The following is a 19,384-nucleotide window of genomic DNA, read 5'->3' as shown; positions in this document are numbered from 1 at the left end:
ATCTGCTACAGAGTGTCCAGAAAATCTGGAAATGTAGGAGAAATCATGTGTTTATTGTACTTTTCCCAGGCGAACAATGAGACGCTTTAGTGGTTGAATGAGCTAGTCATTACCTTTGCTTTTACCTTTCTCCCTGCCCTGCTTGATTATTCTTTTTGAAGATTTTATTTATTTGAGAGAGATTGTGTGAGAGAGCACAAGCAGAAGGGGCAGGGGGAGGGGAGGGGTAGAATCCCTTGCTGAGCAGGGATCTCGACACAGGGCTCCATCCCAGGACCCTGAGATCATGGCCTGAGCCGAAGGCAGACGCTTCACCGACTGAGCCCCCCAGGCATCCCCTGTCCTGCTTGATTATTCTTTTAAAATTTTTTTTTAAAGATTTTTTATTTATTTATTTGACAGAGAGAGATCACAAGCAGGCAGAGAGGCAGACAGAGAGAGGAGAGGAGGAAGCAGGCTCCCTGCTGAGCAGAGAGCCCGATGCGGGACTCGATCCCAGGACCCTGAGATCATGACCCGAGCCTAAGGCAGCAGCTTAACCCACTGAGCCACCCAGGCGCCCCATGATTATTCTTGATAGCATTCAACATCACTGGACATGAACAAACATCACAAGGCTGGTATACCAGATACCATAAAGCAGCACCATAAGCGAGACCACTATGTGCCACAGTTCCTCGTACCAGTATAGGGACATCACCAGCTGCATGTCCTTGCTGGACGGCCGAGGGGAGGGACCCACCAGAAGTGATTTGCTGGGGGATGAGAACATCCACCCTGGTGGTAGCACCCCCCCACCCCGACGGGGTCAGACTTGCACCACGTGACTGAAATTTGCAGTTTGGGGAGAGCCTCTGGAATCTGGATGATTTTCAGTGGTGTTGTGTTTGCACACCTAAATCAGTAAGACCTTGGGAGGCTTGAGTCACCAACAAGCTATTGTTGTCTCTACTACAGTGGGCAACATCCCCCGTGCATTGAATTTATGTGCATGTAATTGATGAGAGATCAGTTTCGGTGGCTTGGGAAAAAACAGTTGAAGCTCGCCGATAAACCCTGTAGAAATACATTGTAGGTTATTTTCAGAGTTTTTCAACATTTGAGAAAGAGCTAGAAGGCATTGTTTTGGTGGTCAAACACAAAATCAGTGATGACTGTGAAGATGTCCTAAAGGAGAAGTGGGATTAATTTCTAAAGAAGAGTCAGAGGGATCAGTTGAAGCATCGGTAGAATGCTGCGGGGACATAAAATTGGTGCCCTGCCCTTGGCGTGTGACATACGGTAACCTCAAGGGCAAATTCGGACTCTGACTTTCTAACAGAATCCCCAGGTAAGACACATTCCGCCGCACAAGCCCTAACAATTTGGAATCCTTCTCGGACGCTGCACGTGGGTTTGTGAATGTAGGGAATTCATGGGCTGCTCAGGAGCCCCGTCTCCAACAGCCTGAGGAGCAGCAGGATCTGACGAACAAGGAAAAGTGGATCTAAATGCATTAGCAATCTGTTTGCAATCAGGATTCACCAAGTCCGTTGCCTTTGGCTCGGCGGCAGCTGTTTTGAAGAATAACCGGCAGGTTCGCACACCCTTCACCTGAAATCCCTCCACTTTCATGATACATTTCTGTTTGGTTCTGAAAGTAGATTGTGAAGATAGTCTGGGGCGTTGGATTCGTCACAAGAGCTACGAAGAGCTATTGAATGGCTATATTCACTGCATCATCATTCTCGCTTGCCGCTCTAGTAAGCTTCACCAAAAAGATGAAGATCAGACAGTTAAGGGGCGCCTGGGTGGCTCAGTCGTTTAAGCGTCTGCCTTCGGCTCAGGTCATGATCCCAGGGTCCTGGGACTGAGCCCCGCATCGGGCTCTCTGCTCAGCGGGGAGTCTCCTTCTACTTCTCCCTCTGCTGCTCCCCCTGCTGGTGCTCTCTCACTCACACCCTCCCCCTCTCTCTAATAAATACAAATCTTTATTTAAAAAAAAGAAAGAAATTTGACATTTAAGAAACATTTGAAACAGCATTTAAGAACTGGCCTTGCTGTGTTTTAATGAGGGATAAAATCTGGGGACTTCAGACCAGCCTGGTCCGACACTATCTCCAGATGGAAACCCATGAGGGCCTTGTTGACAGATTCATGCAGCATTTATCTCTGAGTGCCTCCTCCGTGCTACTTTCACAGCTCCTACTATGCCTTGGAGAGTGGAAGCCCTCTCCGTCGCAAACAGTGAAGAACACGATTAGGGAACTAAACGAAGGAGATGCTACTTTAGAGAAGGTGCTCGGGGAGGACTTCTCAGCGAGTGTGATGTTTGAGACCTTCCTGAATGCTAAGAAAAAGCCAGAGCTGGGAGGGAGAGAAGCAAAGGCCTGTGTGGCCAGAGCCCAAAGAAGGAATGGGAAGCAAGATGGGGGTTATGCAGGATGGGTCCTCCCAATGGAAGGTTGAAGGCAGGGACAGTTGCGAGCTAACTGCCTGTTTAAAAGCTCACTGTGGATGCTTTGTGGAGAAGGCACTGTAAGAGGCAAGAGGGGAGAGAGACAAATTAGGAAGCTAGGACAGTCATCCAGGAGAGGGCTGGTGGAATACGGACCAGACTCACAGTCACGCAGACGGGGAGAAGTAGTGCGATTTTAGGTATGCTGCGCATCTCAGAGCAAATCCGTGCCCTTTGACTGGGCTTTGCTCCCCGACTGCACTTGGCACTGGAACATGGCACTCTCTATGAATCTATTAAAGCTTAATGCCATACCTCCCATTTATACAGAACTTCTTGCTTGAGAAAGTGGGTCAATAGTATCTTATCTGATTCTCACAGCAACTGTATGACGCAGAAAAGACAAATATTAATCCCACCTGAAGAAGTTAAAAGTCACACAACCAGAAAGCGTCTCGCCTAGCCACTCTGGTGATTTCGAATCTAAGCTTTCCCCCTCCCCAAATAATACACTATCCACACAAATCAAATAAATGGGTTTTCCATGGCATTGGACAAGGTAGTCCCATACTGATGAGGAGCAGAGAGTCCACAGTCAAACTAAGTTAGGGAAATGTCCCAACACCTTCTGAGTGTATGTGGCTGGAAATATCAGATACACACCGAAAATCACTGGATGGGAACAGGCAGGCTTTTACAAGACCAGGGGAAGTGACCAGAAGGGCATTTGTATAAGTCCTCGAAGACGGTCGTAACGGCATGGGAAGACACATGGAACTTGGCACAGTATAGAGAATATTAGAGCTGGAAGAGAATCTAAGGATAAGGCGATACTACTTCGTAGATGAGGTCCACACAGAAGGTCTAAAGAGGGAAAAAGAAGATGCTGAGATCGGTCTGTTGAGGGGGTGAAAGGCAGGTGGGTGGGCTGGGAAAAAAACAGCACTATGCAAGCCGGTCAAAAGTAGCTGTGTCTCGATCTGTAAGAGAAACAGGGAGACTGGAAGGAAATAAGGTGAAGTCTACGTCAGAGAAAGGGAAGGGCAGGAAAATGGCGCTCACTGTGGGCGATCGTCACTATGTCCATACTGATGCCGGCTGGCAGGCACCGACCCCTTCGGGGAGGGTCACGAGCTTCCCGTGGACACCCACTCCTCGGCGTCACCCTCTGAAACCACAGTCTCCACCTCTTCCGCTCTCCGGCGGCCCCTGGTTTCTGCTTCTGGTCCACTCCTTTGATTGAATTATTTGTATCCTGCGACTCATCAGTCAGCCTTTTGCGTCGGATCCTTTCTTGGAACTTCCTGCTCTTAGCGCTGGTCCTTCCCTTCTGCCTGGTAATTCTGGAAGGGGAGAAGTTTGCAGGAAATATCTGAATTAGGGATTCCCCTTTAGTTGCCAAATAAAGTAAGAAAAATGTCTTAGCTGACCCCATGGTCTGGCCCAAAGACACCAGCTTTATTCCCCTCCAGGGCCCAGCCCCTACTCTCTAACTTGTCAAAAGACACGACGGTTTCTCCCAAACAATCCACCTTTCACAGCTTCCTTCCACCCAGAATGTCCTCCTCCTTAATCTCCACATATTGAAACCCTTGATTTGGGGGATAGGCACAGAAAGCACACATCCATGGTATTAGCCTGACCAACATCCCACTTCCTTCTCATGTTTCTGTGACAACCCCCCCTTTCCTATCTCAGTCATGTTGTCTACAGGGGGCCAATCCCACCGCTGGAGCCAGCCACGGACCTGCTACCCAGACCCAGCATGCCGGCATACTACTTCCGGCCACAGTGTTCAAAGGTGGTCAGAGGGACTCCCTCAGGCCGATCAAAACCAACGGCAGGATGTTGGCTAGAACTTTCAAGGGGAAAAAATACACCCAAGCTTTTACATTTCTAGTAACAAAATACAAACACAACAGATAAATTGGCCATCTAATGATACTCAGTTTTGAAATCTATAAACCAAAAAACCTAACAAACATAATAGGAAAATCGTCACTGTGAAATATTTCAATCATCTTTTCAAAAATCAATAGATCGAGTAAGGGACAAAATCGGTAAAGTGTTAGAGTATGTGAATAACTCAACAGACTTGATCCAGTACTCATCCATGGGATGTCAGGCCTAAAGAACACACTTTTTTGAGGGGAACCTGGGTGGCTCAGTCGGCTAAGCATCTGACTCTTGATTTCGGCTCAGGTCATGATCTCAGGGTCGTGAGATCAAGCCCCACATCGGGCTCAGCTGGAGTCAACGTGAGACTGTCTCACCCTCTCCCTCTGTCCCTCCCCTGACCAAGATAAATAAATAAATCTTTTTTAAAAAATACATTTTTGAAGCACACATTAAACACTAGCCAAAGAATAAAAATAAACTAACCATGATAATTTCACTGTGAAAGTGTTGAAAAATTAAAACTTATTCTTAAACTTAGGAAATAGTATCAAAAGAACTCTTAAGTTCTTCAAAGACCATCCAGGAAGGATATTTACAATACTTATACCTAAAAGGTTGAAAGGTTAAAGTCATTAACTTGACTAGAATGCCAGCCTTTCCCAGTACAAATATGCATGACACTGCTTGTCCTAACGGGTACAGTAAAATAAGAAAATTAAGAAGAAGTAGGAATGTTAAACTGGGAGAGACAAACTGACATTACTAAGAGGAAAAACTAATAAAATAAATGATAGTCAACAAACTGACCAGATAAAAGATCCACTAAAAAGAAAACAAACAAACAAACAAATAATATCAAAGCTACTTAAAGTGTAATAGAGAAAAAGATGTATTTCCATAGCAATAAAATTAAAACTTTTTTAAAATCTGTATTTCTAAAATCTATATTTCTATTTTCTAAAATCTATATTTCTATAAAATATTTGCAAATAAATAAAAGACAGATGGCAAGACCTAGCTGAAGAAATATACAAGGACGAGGAAAAAAGACCTGCGTTAAAGAACTTAACCATGGAGACCACCAGAGGAGCTGGAAAACTCCGTCCTGGCGTACCTGTAGGCTGTAACCATCATGTAACCTTGGGTAGCCATCTCAGGCCTCCTGCTACTTCTGATGGATGCTGTAGTTTCTTACACTCAAGTGATTGGCGTTGTGTAGTTTCTTACACTCAAGTGATTGGTGTGGTGGGTCACTCCATCATGCTGCCCTGCACCTACTCAAGAGCCCCTAGAGTCACTACCATGTGCTGGGGTCGAGGGGCATGTCCCATGTCCCGTTGCTCCGATGAAGTGGTCTGGACTAATGGATCCCATGTCACTGTTCGGAAGCACCCATGTTATAAGCTAAAGGGAAGCATTTTAAGAGGGAATGTATCTTTGACCATAGAGAATGTGGCCCAGACTGACCGTGGTCTCTACTGTTGCTGTGTTGAGCACAAGGGGTGGTTCAATGATATGAAACGCACCCTGTCACTGGAGATAAAGCCAGCTGAGGTCACCAGTGTTCCAAGGTCACCTAGGGTCTTTACCTCTACTTCTTCAACGCCAGCACTCACGCAGAACCTCAAGCCAGAAACTACTTCATCCTCTGCCCTGCAGACAGCAGGAACCCAGCCTACTGGGCCATGGGAAAGGAGCACAAGACAGCCCACCGATTCACCATTGTACTCCTGCCCCACCGATGGGAATGGCACTGTGACACAGTCTTCAGATGGCCTTTGGTATAGCAATCAAACTCATGTGTTGCTGGCACAGAATCCGTGGACGACCACCAGTAAGGGACTGTACATCGGCATTTGCGTTACTGCTGCGGTATTGTTCACCATGCTGGCCATCGTGATTACCAAAAAATATGTCTGCGTAAGAAACAAGCTGGAACAACTAAAGGCTCTGGGAGTTGCAGATACCCAACCTTGCCTGCATCTACATGAATGTGCTTGTCATCCTTTAGAGGTGGTCTGCTTTTCCTAAAAGACTCATGTTGTTCTTTCTGTAGCATGGTTTGCATGAACGACCCTCGGAGTGGAGCTTTGCAAAGTGCAGCCAAAGTGGGCATCAGAGCAGAAGACAATATCTACATTATTGAGGACAATGTTTATGTCATGGATTAAGACCCAGTGGCCCTCTAAGGATTTACGTCCTTAACTGTGGGAGACAATGACAAGATACCACCATGTCAGAGTTCTTGTAAGCCCTAGAATGATTTTTCTGTTAATTTCCAATGATAGTCCAACATGTCAGTTATATTGGGTAGAGTGCCTGGTTCATCTGTGTATAGTCACCCTCATTGGCCATAGAGTCCTAATTTTTTATGCTAAAACTTAATTCACTGTTTCTCCCAAATGTGAACACGTTATAATTACATATTCTCTTTGGATCATATGAACCTTATCTCCATCAAGAATGCTCACCAGTGAGGGAAGAGCTACCACTTTGGTCACCAAAGCTGTCAAGAAAAGCAGACTAGCAGTTAAAATCAGAAGATCTGATGTTGGACTTAAAGGACTTCACTTGGAAGCAGTTTTGTGATAATCTCTTGTTTTTTACCTTGTAACTCCAAATGTTAACATTTCTTAGGTTCGCCGAGGCTTTCAAATCACAGGGGTACACAGGTGTTTATTTCCCCCATGGGGAAATAGAAGTGAATATGATTTCACCACTACAGGTCAATCTGATTTCGCATGGCTCTGGAAATACACAGTATTAAAAAGGTTTTCCCTGGACCCGGGGTGGGTGTTTTAGCAGTTAGAAGAAACTAGGGTAGGGAGTGGACCAAGTAGATACCAGGGAAAGAAAATCAGTTGCCCCGGTGATTTATTGCATGCTATTTCTGCTACACCAGTTCCACAGTTCCAAGCATTTGTATACATGATTGTCATGCTCTCTGAACTAATTTTTAGAATGAGGCAGGGCAGAAATAAATAGAAGAAAAAAAGGGAAAAAGCTAAAAGAAATAGAAGAAAAAGAGGGAGAAGTTTAAAAGGCTTCCTGCTTTAGAAAAGTTATTTTGCAAAGGTAACAGTGTTGTTTGAGAATGTTCTAGTTTCAATCAATATTCTAAATTGTCCTCAGGTAACTGTAATTTTTTACAGTTCTGGAAAGATGAAGGGTGTTTTTTAAAATAGTAAAAACAGTTCCAGTACTATTCCTTTCTTTCACGGTTCAGTTAAATTTTTGGTTTTTCTAAGAGTTAAGCAAAGGCTAATGGTGAGGATCTCTTTAGTCACTAGAAGCTTTGCTACATGAACAGTTAAGGAGGCTGGGTATTAATTTCAATCTGAGTAGACCTTGAAAGAAGTCCTGCTTAGGGTTCAGAGTTACTCCATAGTGGTCTAGGAGGGCAGGATGTTTATTTCTTTCTCTTTTTTTAAGATTTTATTTATTTATTCGACAGACAGATCACAAGCAGGCAGAGAGGCAGGCAGAGAGAGAGGAGGAAGACAACATCTTTGGCTTTGGTCTGTGGGGTTCTAGGACATGGATAGGACCTCCAAATAAAGGTTATATGGGCAAATAGGATTGTTAAACATGTTATATTGGGTTTTCCAAATGATCTGGCCCAAGAAATTTATTGTTTAAACTATAGTGTTTTTCTTTTAAATTCAAAATAACATGATAAACATGGAGATTTCAGATTAAAGCCTAGATTTGTAGCTTCTCTGGAAAGACCTGGCAACACTGGATGGCATTCCTCCATGGTCAGGGCCCCATTAAATGGTGCTATTACCATCCCCTCCCCCCGCACCCAGTCCCCGCCTTTCCTGCACACATACATTTGTCCCTTGCTCTGTGACTGGCACTTTGAATTTCTGACAGCTCTATTCTCCATACCCTTCTTGGAGATTTATGATGGCACATTAAAAGTTCTGAGAGTCTGGTTCATGTTACCCAGCATTTCCAAAACTTACTTGAAACCCATGAGCACAGGGACTACCAGCCTACCCAGTAACATTCCGTGAAACAGTATGTAAGAACATGTGGGGAAGGAGGTGGTACACAGAATTAGGACTAGGACCTGAGTTCTAGTCTTACCTCTTAACAGAAACACTGGATCACATTAGGGTGAATCTTGTTGCTGGCATTTTCTAATCTTATCTTGCATAATTATTCCCATAATTGTATTGATGTGTAGCAGTAATTCCAATGACCTGTTACTTCTAGTCTTTGGAAAGTGGAAAACACTACAGAAATGCAAAGAGCTTTTTGGGTTTTATCTTTGCCTTTTTTTTTTTTTTTTTGGTCGAGTTTGCAATAATAGATTTAGCCTTAGTGCTCAGTAAGTAATTTCAGTGGTGTTGCATTCATATGTTTTTTGCTATATGGTACTTTTTTGTGGAGAGCAGGAGTAATGTATCTTTTTTGGAAAAGTTGATACTTGGTAATTTGGCTAATTTTATGCTGTAGAAAAATGTGTATTGTAGAGGATGAATAGGTGAGAAGGGAGGAAGGGGAGGTATTTAGTTAATACTTAATTCCCTCCTGTGAGTATATCCATCTTGTAGAATGTATTGAGTTTTGTTTTCAATCCTTCAAGACAATTGAGGTTCCATTTTCTACAGTCTATCTTGGGACTTTAGGACACTGGTGTAAGTAAGATATTTAAACTTGAGAAATTCTGCACGTCTTTAAGGAGTAACAGAACCAATCTTTTCACTAATTGCTAATCACTAAGATAATTTTATGAGTACATGATAGTATGAGGGACTCTTTGTGACTAGTTTCGTTTGTGGGTACACATTAATAAAAGATATTTTTGTTTAAAAAAAAAAAAGAACTTAACCATGATTATGACTACAAACACATCAGAATCACTGGGATAAAAAGAAATGTCCATCAGTAGGGGTTTAAAAACTCACAGGTACCTGAGCCCTATAGCACACAGAGCATGAGTTGGAAGGAAGGAGGTGTGTCCATCCACACCAATAGGGAAACATACCCCAGCCCTACTGTTGAACTACAGAAGCAAGTTGCAGAAAAGCGATTGTGGGAACACACAAACGGACCAAAATTACATGCTTTTTCCTATAAAAGCAATGCATAAGAGAGATGCGGAAGGAAACATTCCAAACAGATGACAAGAGTTACTTCCGGGGAGGGCGATGAGATTCACATAGGGTCAGGAGGAAGGGGTTGATTCACTTAGATTGTATACATTTTGTAAATATACTATGTCATTTTAAAGCAAAACAACTGCTCAAAATATGATAATTACATAATACAGAATTATACTTAAGGAATCACAATGTGTGGATGACAGTATCCCCGTACCTTGCAAATGGAAGGCAATAAACATTTCTTAACCCATCAAAAGATCTATTAGTCTTTAATGAAGACATTTTTTAAAAAACACTTGATTTTTAATTAATTTCTTTTTCTTAAGATTTTATTTATTTGAGACAGAGGGAGAGCCTGAGCAGGGGGAGAGAGGCAGAGGGAGAGGAAGGGCGAGAAGCAGACCCCCCACTGAGCAGGGAGCCCACCGTGGGGCTCGATCCCAGGACCCTGAGATCATGACCTGAGCAAAAGGCAGACATTTAACTGACTGAGCCGCCCTGGCATCCCTATAATGAAATAATTTTGAAATAGCTTTTCGGTTAACCAGCCAGAAACGTTGAAAGAATTCCTTTGAGAGAATTGATCAATCATGAGGAAAACAGCCCTAGAAACCAAACTTCCTATCAAAAAGTGATTTCCCCCCTATCTTTTTACCTTTCTGTAATTCTTGGCTTTCTGTAAGTATAGTCCTTATATTTTAAAAGAAAAAATATAGGCTTTAGGTCCCTTGCCACCAATCCAGTGCTCCACATCTCACCCTGATTCTGTCCCGGTCCTTGCGCTGTGTTGGCTTTCTGGAAAACAGAAAAGATCACCCAGGTTACACTCTGCCAACTGGCCTAGGGTTATTTGCTGAGGGTGGTGTTTTTATGGTCAGTGCAGTATCTTCATAAGTCCTGAGACTTTTCCCATGTCATACTTGTATTCAGATTTTTCCCAAGTCCCTGATTCTTTTTTTTTTTTTTTAAGATTGTATTTCTTTACTTGAAAGAGTACGGAGGGAGAGGGAGAAGTAGGCTCCCCACTGAGCAGAAAGCCCGATGTGGGGCTCGATTCCGGGACCCTGAGATCATGACCTGAGCTGAAGTCAGATGCTTAATTGACTGAGCCACCCAGATGCCCCGATCCCGATTCATTTAAAAAATCAAATCTAAGGGGTGCCTGGGTGGCTCAGTGGGTTAAAGCCTCTGCCTTCGGCTCAGGTCATGATCCCAGGGTCCTGGGATCGAGCCCCACATCGGGTTCTCTGCTCTGCTGGGAGCCTGCTTCTTCCTCTCTCTGCCTGCCTCTCTGCCTGCTTGTGATCTCTGTCAAATAAATAAATAAAATCTTTTAAAAAAACCAAACCTAAATGCCTCATGTTGGCATTCAGGACTCTTCAAAATACTGAGTGCCTGAAGCTTGTATGTTGTAAAAAAAAAAAAAAAAATCCATTTACTAGACAGACGGCCATAAACAAATACACTACTACATATAGATACACACGTACACATTTACTCTCTCTCTCTCTCTCTCTCTCTCTCTCTCTCTCGCTCACACACCCACACTGAGCAAGGAGCATCTCAGATCGGAAAAATATCAACACAGGGTAAGTGACTGACCACTCAGGGCCATAGGTATTTCAATAGAGACTGGTAGGATTTTGACTCACCTGATTCGAATGTTTAAACATCAGTAACAACAATACTCTTCATTCAAATAAAACTATTCGGAAAGTCGGCTTCAGTTCTGTGTTGTAGACTAGCTGCTTGTCACCCCGGAAAGTCTGCCTCTCCAGACCTTGTCACCATCCTCACTGTCTTCTGTCTCTGACTTGGACCATCCTCTGCCTGTGTCTCCTTAGGACCTTGGGCTTGACAGCGGGGACCACGCCCATCATCCAGGGGATCACCCCACCTCTCTGTCCTTAACTGACTCACATTTTTTTCCCCCTGTAAACTCCCTTCTGCCATGTGAGGGAGTGGTCTCAGGTTCCAGGGATTTGGGACATGGGAGCTAGCACGCAGCAGATCCCACGGCCTCCGCTGTGTACAGCATCCAGTGCTCCCGGGGGCGCAGGCATCTGTGAGGCCAGGAGGAGGCGTGGCCCCGGGCTCTGTACCTGGGGCGGGGCGGTGGGGGCACAGCCCTCTGCCTCATTGAGGACTTTCGAGCCTGGGTGACCCGGGGAATCTACGTTGCTGATCCCATGGCCACCAAGCCATACCTTCCCTCTTCCCCCCATCCTCTGACATCCTGGGCCCCGCTGCAGGAGAAAAAAAATTACATGTGGATGAAAGGCCTTCTTGTCCCTAGACTACAACATGCATGGTTCAACAGGCCCCTGGAGAATGTGGCTGCCTCCCTCCACCTCCCAATGTCTGGGGCTGCCCTCCGGGGTTCAAAGATACTCCTCACACCTGAGATGGGACAGAGAAGGCAGGAGAAACTTTGGCCCCCCAAATCGGGTTTTCCAATCTTTCAACACATTTAGATATACATGAAAGTCTTCCTCTACCTCTCTGTGAAATTTAGGTTTAAGTGAGTGGGATTAGATTTCATGAAAACCCGATCTGAGTGTTTAGGGCACAGTCTCCGCGGTTGAGAATCTATATACCATTCCTAGCTTGCCAGCCTCTTTCCAATTTGCAAATACACATTTAAAACACTGGAGATGTAGGGCAGCTGTGTGACTCAGTTGTTTGAGCACTGGACTCTTGGTTTCAGCTCAGGTCATGATCTCAGGTCGTGAGATGGAGCCCTGCGTCGGGCACCAGGCTCAGCAGGGGAGCCGGCTTGAGATTCTCTCCCTCCCATCACTCGCACTCTCTGTCCCCCTAAAATAAATGTTTTTTAAAAATAAAATAAAATACTGAAGATGCTTTCCCAAATGGTCGTCCTTTGCCCCCACTTGGTTATGAAAGCACTATTTTCCGCTCCCTCCATCATGGGGAGACCCCCCCCCCCACAGATCATGTGCCCTTTCTAAGACACTACTTTAAGGCTGAGCATGGGCCCCATTCAGGATGTCGGAGGCTACTGACAGGCTTGCATTGCCCTTAACGGGCTTCTGGATTTTTCGAAGTAGTCCACAGACGCGCTCAGCCTCAGTGCTCCCTCTCCTTCCTGGTGAGGGCGCCAGGGAGCTCAGTCCTGACTGTGCTCCAGTGCTCGAGTCTACAGTGCTCGAGTCTACAGTGTCGTCCTCCTGTCCTGGGAAACAAAGAGGGACCCCAGGCTGTGGGCTTGCAGAGAAAATTCAGCATGTCAGGCGGCTGGCCTCTGCGGGGTGGAAGGGGGAGGCCCATCCCTGGCCACCGGGGATTGACTCAGAGAAGGTTCCAGAGTGTCCAGGAGGAGACTGTCCTGAGCAGTTTCACAGGGACCACTCTGACCACCCTGGTCTGAGGCCCGGCGAGGGTAAGGGATGTCCAGGCTTTTACTTTCTGGTCTTCTGTTGCTTAAGGAGCTTGACTAGGTTAAGCCATGCAGGCAGGTGAGACGCACATACAGCTCCTACGTTCGAGCTCTGAGGGTCTCATGGGCCATCCCGAACGAAGTTCTGTAGGAACCCAAGCATACAGAGGAGCCAGGTGCCTCCCGGGGTGTCCAGAGGGCTCCCCAAGGTGAGGTCACGGCTGAGTTGAGGCTTGAAGCCTGCATGGACATCTTCCAGGTGGAGGGGGAAGTGTGTTCCAGAAAGAGAGAATGGCAAAGGGCAAGGGGTGTGAGAGAACCTCCGTGATTGGGAATTGGGGAGGAGAGCACGGGGAAGAGAGGGAGGAGCGGTGGCCAATGAAGACCCCATATGTGGGTCTTTGCCCTGCCCACCCTGTCTGCACTACTCCAAGATCGGTGCTCCTTCTCACTTGTGTCTTTTTTTTTTTTTTTTTTTTAAGATTGATTCATTGATTGATTTGGACAGAGAGAGAGCACAAGCAGGCAGAGCAGCAGGGAGAGGGAGAAACAGGCTCCCCGATGAGCTGCGATGGACTCGAGGCTCCATCCCAAGACCCTCGAATCAATGACCTGAGCCAAAGGCAGATGCTTAACCGACGGAGCCCCCCTAGGCGTCCTCCGGTTTGTTCCCAATGGTGTTTATTGTTCTTTTATGACGATCAAATGTATGAGGCCCCTTCCCACTATCAAGTTACCTACAAGATGATGTTAACAGGGGATCCTATCTGCGATTTTATTTACAAAACCACATTGTGGATTTGCAAATGAAAAGGTGTCAAATATCCCACCCGTGTCCGCGTGTGTCCCTGTGGATGCGTGCAACGGTTCACTGTGGTGCCTGGTACTTCTGGGTCAACTCCAGTCCCCACAGCAGACATAAAGAAAACGGTGAAAGTTGTAAGGTGTTACAATGTTCTCAGTGAAGCACCGTAGGTGCTGGTAATGGAAATGAAGTTGAAAACCGGACGTGGGCAGCTCAGGGGACTGGAAATGCACAGAGCCTGGAGTTCATGCCCATAGGGTCTCCTTAAGCCTTTGCAGGGTTAGGGGAAGGGCACCTGCATAAAGATAGGACCCATGACAGGTGCCCTGCTCATCCAGAAGAATCCAGAACATGGGACTGGGAAAAACACAGCTGGTACCAGTTATCAACACATTGCCTTCTAATGCACACTTCATTATCTGCTCTGAACAGGCATTTGGACCTTCTAAAATCTCTCCTTTTCCAGTTGGCATGACGCTAAGTTTTGTCAGCAGAGGACATTGGGGAGGTGTTGCGGAAAGAAGGGACTCCTCGTTCTAGTTCTTGCTGGTTCTCTTAGCACATAGACGTCTTCTCAGTGCTGGGTATGCATGGTAGCCAGCAGCCCCCAAGAGCCTTCCTCAGCACCCCCTCTGGAGGTTGCACTGGTGTGCCTCCCGGGGGGCCCCTCCTGAGAGCAGCTTTCCTGCATACCCTCGAGGCCACATTCCCATCAAATTTTGCCAGGCAGTATATTTCTCTATATTAAACTTGTCTGAATTCCCCTGTGGTTTCTGTCTCCTGGTTGGGCTCCCACAACGCATGGCAACAAGATCGGGGACCGAGCACAGGTATGGTTCTGTCACTCTGGGACCCAGCAGAAGATGCTGGGCACACAGCAAGTCGAGGCGTCGTCTCCTTTCATCCTTCCTGGAGACACAGGGTCCTGGTGGGGAGCTGAAGAGAAGGGCTCCCTCAATTTTAAGAGAGAATTAAGTATGTCCTATGTCCTCCTTGCCACAACTGAAGCCTGTCCACCGAGCCCGTGTCCCCAGCTGAACTATTTTCCTGCATCCTGAACTTTCTAAATCTTGCCTTAGGTCTTATGAAGCTTACCTCGATGAGAAGGTAAGAGGCATAATAAAAACAAAGACCCGCGTAGCATTTTTATGGGCTAGGCACTCTCGTGACTCTTTCAAATAAGTATGATCCTTACAATAACCCTGCGGGGTACGCCATCTGTGATGCTCCACCATCATCCTCGAGCTACAGGGGAGGGATATGCCCAAACTGCAAATCTGGTAAAGAACAGATCTAGTCACAGACTCCAGAAAGTTTGGCTCCAGAACCATGTTCCAGTGCCATCAAAGAATTATCAGAGTTTGAAGGACCCTTCCCATTGCAAGGACCTCCTTCTGGATTTTGCATATAACCACAGTTAGACCAGGGAGATGAAGTGACTGGCTTGAGGCGTCGTTGGTCAGTGTGTGACTGGTTCTAAAACTCAGACCAGCCATGTTTCCGGTTGAAGCTCTCTTGAGTCGTTCTTCGACTCCTCGATGCTGTCTGTAAGCCCTGCTACTTTCCCCCCATATCGTGAGCCTCTTCCCTTTACCTAACTATGCCTTCCTCTGAGCTGCCTTTATCTGCAGAAGAATCTCGAAGGAACTCGTTTTGGCAAAGCTTCCCCAAGAGGCAGCTTACCGTATTTCCACTGCACTCGAGGGTCAGAGACCTGCCTTGAGGCTGCTGTGGATGCTTCTATTTGAGGTGGCATTGTCCTCAGCTCCTGAAAAAAGATGAAGTTGTGGGGTCAACTTTGTGAGGTTGCCGCGGGGGCAAGACATCCATACACAGGCCATGAGGCCTAATTAATAGCAAACTCTGAATTTGAACTTGGGTCCTCTACAAAAAGGCTGTTGGTCACTTGCACAACTCTATTTGTACTTCCCATCTAGGGATGGAGAAAAGAGAGCATCACTACCTGACAGATGGGTCAGACCACTTTTTTGACAGTGGAGTGTTCTTTAAATTTGATCTCTCCCACCCCTGTGATTTAGACATTAATGGGGCTGTTCATGTGCTTGCTGGACCTAATTGGAGGGCCCTTGATCAATGAGCAAAGGCATGGGAAGAAGGGGAGAAGGAAAAGGTAGAAGGGGAGAAGAAACAGAGGTGTTGGCTCAGGTGGAAAGTAAATGGAGTAAGAGAGCAATATTCCGGGGGCCCACGGCAAGGGCCGTGAGCTGATCCGTCTGCCAGGATTCCCATCTTAGGCCAAGAGCACCTGCGCTTTCCTTCTGGAGGGTGAGGGCATGCTCAGTCTGTGTAGCTTGGCTGCCTAGGTCTGATGAAGGAGTGTGTGACACGGCCCCCGCCACCAGGATGCCCCAGGCACCTGCACGCCAGTCCATTCAGATCCAGCCTATCAGGGGGAATTCTGGGATGTGGCGAGAAGGACAGGAAACGACTATGTCTGGAAGTCCTTTGCTTGAATAGCGCCTGCTGGCCATGACCCGGCACGTAGGGTTGAACCCCCTGAAAGAAAGTAGAATTTTGGGTAACGTCACAGAGATTTCAGGAGCATGACTCCTGGTATATCTCACAGATTTGCCAGTGGACTCGTCAACATCTCGGTTTGGAACACTCCCCGGGTAAGAACTGCCTGGGTTCGGCCAGGGACAAAAATAAATATGGCCCCTGAATGGGCTGGAACGGCAGACAGGTGAAGTTCCAGGATCTCTAAAAACGGAGTCAACTTTAGTCCATTTCTAAGGCAGTGGAACAGGTTTTCAAACCTCCAGAATCGATTATACGTCAATGCGAGTATTTACCTGGCCTCCTGTGAATGTCTCCTGCTAGCCCTCTTGGGATGTACCCTCTGTCACCCTCCGATACTGTAAACCAGCTTGTTCCGAGGACTAGGAGGACCTCTGGTTCTCAGAGCACGACTGACTGGGATCGTCTCCCGGCAGCTCAGAGCCCTTGTAACAGGGATTAACTAATGTTTGCTAACTAGCTCCCTCTGTACCCGCAACCACCCGACGGATCCTGTGCTGTTGTTATCCTCACTTCACAGAGAAGGAACTCGAAGCACAGCAGAGCAAAACTAACTTCCCAAACTCAAACAGCCAGACAGGGGCTGGGAACGCCAGGCAGCCCGGCACCAGGGTCTGGTCTCTCAGGGTAAGTCAAGACTCAGGTCCCGGGTCGCGGAGGATCTGGTTCAATGTCCGGCTGGGGCCCCCGACTGGCTGCTCAGACCATCTGAGAAGTGACTCAGGTCCGGTCCTCCAATCGGTCCAAAGTCCCGTGTTCTCTAAGTGAGAATCCCCAACCGCAGTGCTCTGGTCAGAGTGGAATTACCCTTAATCTTCATCCTCCATCCTGCCGAAGACACCGAGCCCGTCTTGGTCCTGCACCACAGCCTGTTATGTTTGTGTCCGATAGGGGACTGCCTTCCTCTGCAGGAAAACATGTGACCACAGAAACCTTCAGGATGTCGACCCCCGGGCTCTATTGTGACCTCGTCATGATGTCACAAGTGATGCAGGTGTCACTGTCGAGGTATCTGGGGTCCAGACAGGGCCACGAAGATGAACGTTCATCTACGGCATCATAACAGACAGCCACAGATGGGAGAACATTTCAGAATTCAGCAATAGAAAGCCAGAAGTGGATCTTTACAGGGGGAGTTATTTCTAATTCTCCACACCTAGGTTTGGAGCTGGTGCCCCTCCGACCCAGTGTTTCTCTGACCACCTTGGCGTTGTTTCTTTGGTGGGGCTGATTTGCAGCAGGCAGGTGTCAGTCTAGAGTCCTTTCCTGCACAGCTCAGAGACCGGGACTCGGAAGGGAGTGTGACTAGCCTATTTCTACCATGAATGCAGCGATTACACACACCTTCTTAACCTATTCAGAGTAGGGCTCTCATTAGAGACCCCTTTTTATTTAAAAGATTTATTTACTGTAGAGAGAGAAAGAGCACAAGTTGGGGGGCAGAGGGGGCGGGGGAGGGAATCTCAAACAGATTCTGCACTAAGCGCAGATGCGGGGCTCAATCCCACAACTCTGAGATCATCATGACCTGAGCCCAAATCAAGAGTTGGGCACTTAATCAAATGAGCCACCCAAGTGCCCCGAGACTCTTACATTGTCCACTCAGAAAATTGGGGTCTGGAGAGGATGTTTGAAGGATCGATAAAGCTCACAGGAACCCATCAATTGGAGTCGATGAACCCATCAGTTGGAGTCAATGCCTCCAACTTTGTCCAATTTACATTAACTGTGACTTCCAAAATAGGGTGCTACAGCTCGATTTCCCTCAGAAATTTCACACACTTGTTAAAGAATAAGAAAACAAGGCTTAAGGAGAACAGACCAATTTTCCTGGAAGGAAAACCATTAAATTGAAATTCATTCTGGAAAGATCAAAATCCTTTCCCACTTATTCTCACAGCCTTTCTTGCCAGGTTCCTATAGAGGGAAAAGCAGGCTCAGGGAAGGGGACACCGAGGGGTCTCGGGCATCCCCATGGAAGACCTGGGATGGCAAACATAGCTACCAAGGTCCATGTGTCATCTTCTCTTACTAAACCTCCAAGTCTGGCATCCAGGGAAAACGCTCCAGCCCGTGACGCATTACGGACACCACCACTAACACTTGGGACCTGCTCATGGTATCCAAGGGGATCCCCCAAAGTTGAGACCTTCTAGGGGAGAAACCAAGAGGGTACACATGAGTCAGCACCCAATCCCCAAGAGGACTGAGGAAGGGAGACTGACCTTAGAAGGGCATGGGAGCCAAAGATAACAAATGAGCACCACCAGAGAAGGAAAGAACTGGAAATAGCAGGATTCCTAGACTCCCCGAGCCCAAGACGACACGTGTGGTGCACCTTGCCAGAGACTTGCCAACTCCACACTGGAGAACCTCGATGCCTTTTGAAATGCAAGCGCACGGATTACTGGCCTCTATGTCACCCTGTGGGGCCAAGTGGCTGGGTCCTCTCAGCTCTTCCTATTTTGGAACTGTGGTTCAAAGCAGTCTTTCTCGGGCCACCTGGCTGGGTCAGTGGCTTAAAGCATCTGACTTGATTCCTGCTAAGGTCATGATCTCAGGGTCTCAGGGTCATGGGATTGAGCCCCTGGTTGGGCTCCGCACTCAGTGGTGTTTGCTTGAGTATTTCCCTCTCTCTCTGTCCCTCCCCCTGCTCACTCTCTCTAAAATAAATAAAATGTTGAAAAAAAAAAAGTCTTTCTCACTAGGGGGGGGAAAAAAAAACCTCCTTTCTTCCTTAAGGAAAAAAATAAAAGTAGCTGAGACATACTAATGAGTCACACGATAGGTATGAAGAAAACTTAATTTCTAGAGTCTAATGTCTTGTACAACTGGTTCCCATCGGAGAGGAAGTATTTCTAGAAAACAGACTAAGTACAGACCCAGGGTCAGGCGTAGCAGCTTCCCAGTAAGAATTAGTGACGGGATATTTGTCAGAGCAGCTAGAAAGGAGAGAGTAAAGCTCAAGGAAACGGGATGGTCGGCTACCAGTGTATGGGGACAGGTTCAGACTCTCAGACCTTGCAAGTACAAGTCCTCCAGATAGAGACTTGAGGGGACTCCCATTTCTTTAAAGACAGCAAAGTCAATTTATTTAAAATTTCAGACACAACTCAGGTCACTACTTTGATATCGACAGCACGGAGCCAAGCTGGCACAGCGGGAACAGAACAAGATCACTGGTAGGGGTGCCT

General features: G+C 46.7%; 1 protein-coding gene and 1 long non-coding RNA gene across 2 annotated transcripts; one reads left to right on the top strand and one right to left on the bottom strand.

The window, feature by feature from the left end:
• Positions 1-662: 662 nt before the first annotated feature.
• LOC309852213 (hepatitis A virus cellular receptor 1-like) lies at positions 663-6,367 on the top strand (the record flags this gene model as incomplete). Its single annotated transcript, XM_082708515.1, has 2 exons — positions 663-783; positions 5,556-6,367. The coding sequence occupies 2 exons, from the start codon at positions 663-665 to the stop codon at positions 6,365-6,367; spliced, it is 933 nt and encodes a 310-aa protein (XP_082564641.1).
• Positions 6,368-9,983: 3,616 nt separating this feature from the next.
• On the bottom strand, positions 9,984-17,083 carry LOC309852053. The gene is made up of 4 exons (XR_014305049.1): positions 16,998-17,083; positions 16,030-16,169; positions 15,336-15,420; positions 9,984-10,245 (listed from the first exon to the last, which is right to left on the bottom strand). It is a non-coding gene; the product is annotated as an uncharacterized lncRNA (long non-coding RNA).
• Positions 17,084-19,384: the final 2,301 nt, after the last annotated feature.

This window comes from Mustela nivalis (genome assembly GCF_964662115.1).
Source record: "Mustela nivalis genome assembly, chromosome: 17".
Classification (NCBI taxonomy): domain Eukaryota; kingdom Metazoa; phylum Chordata; class Mammalia; order Carnivora; family Mustelidae; genus Mustela; species Mustela nivalis.
The sequence above is the reverse complement of the archived record's forward strand: the minus strand, read 5'-3'. Positions and strand labels throughout refer to the sequence as shown.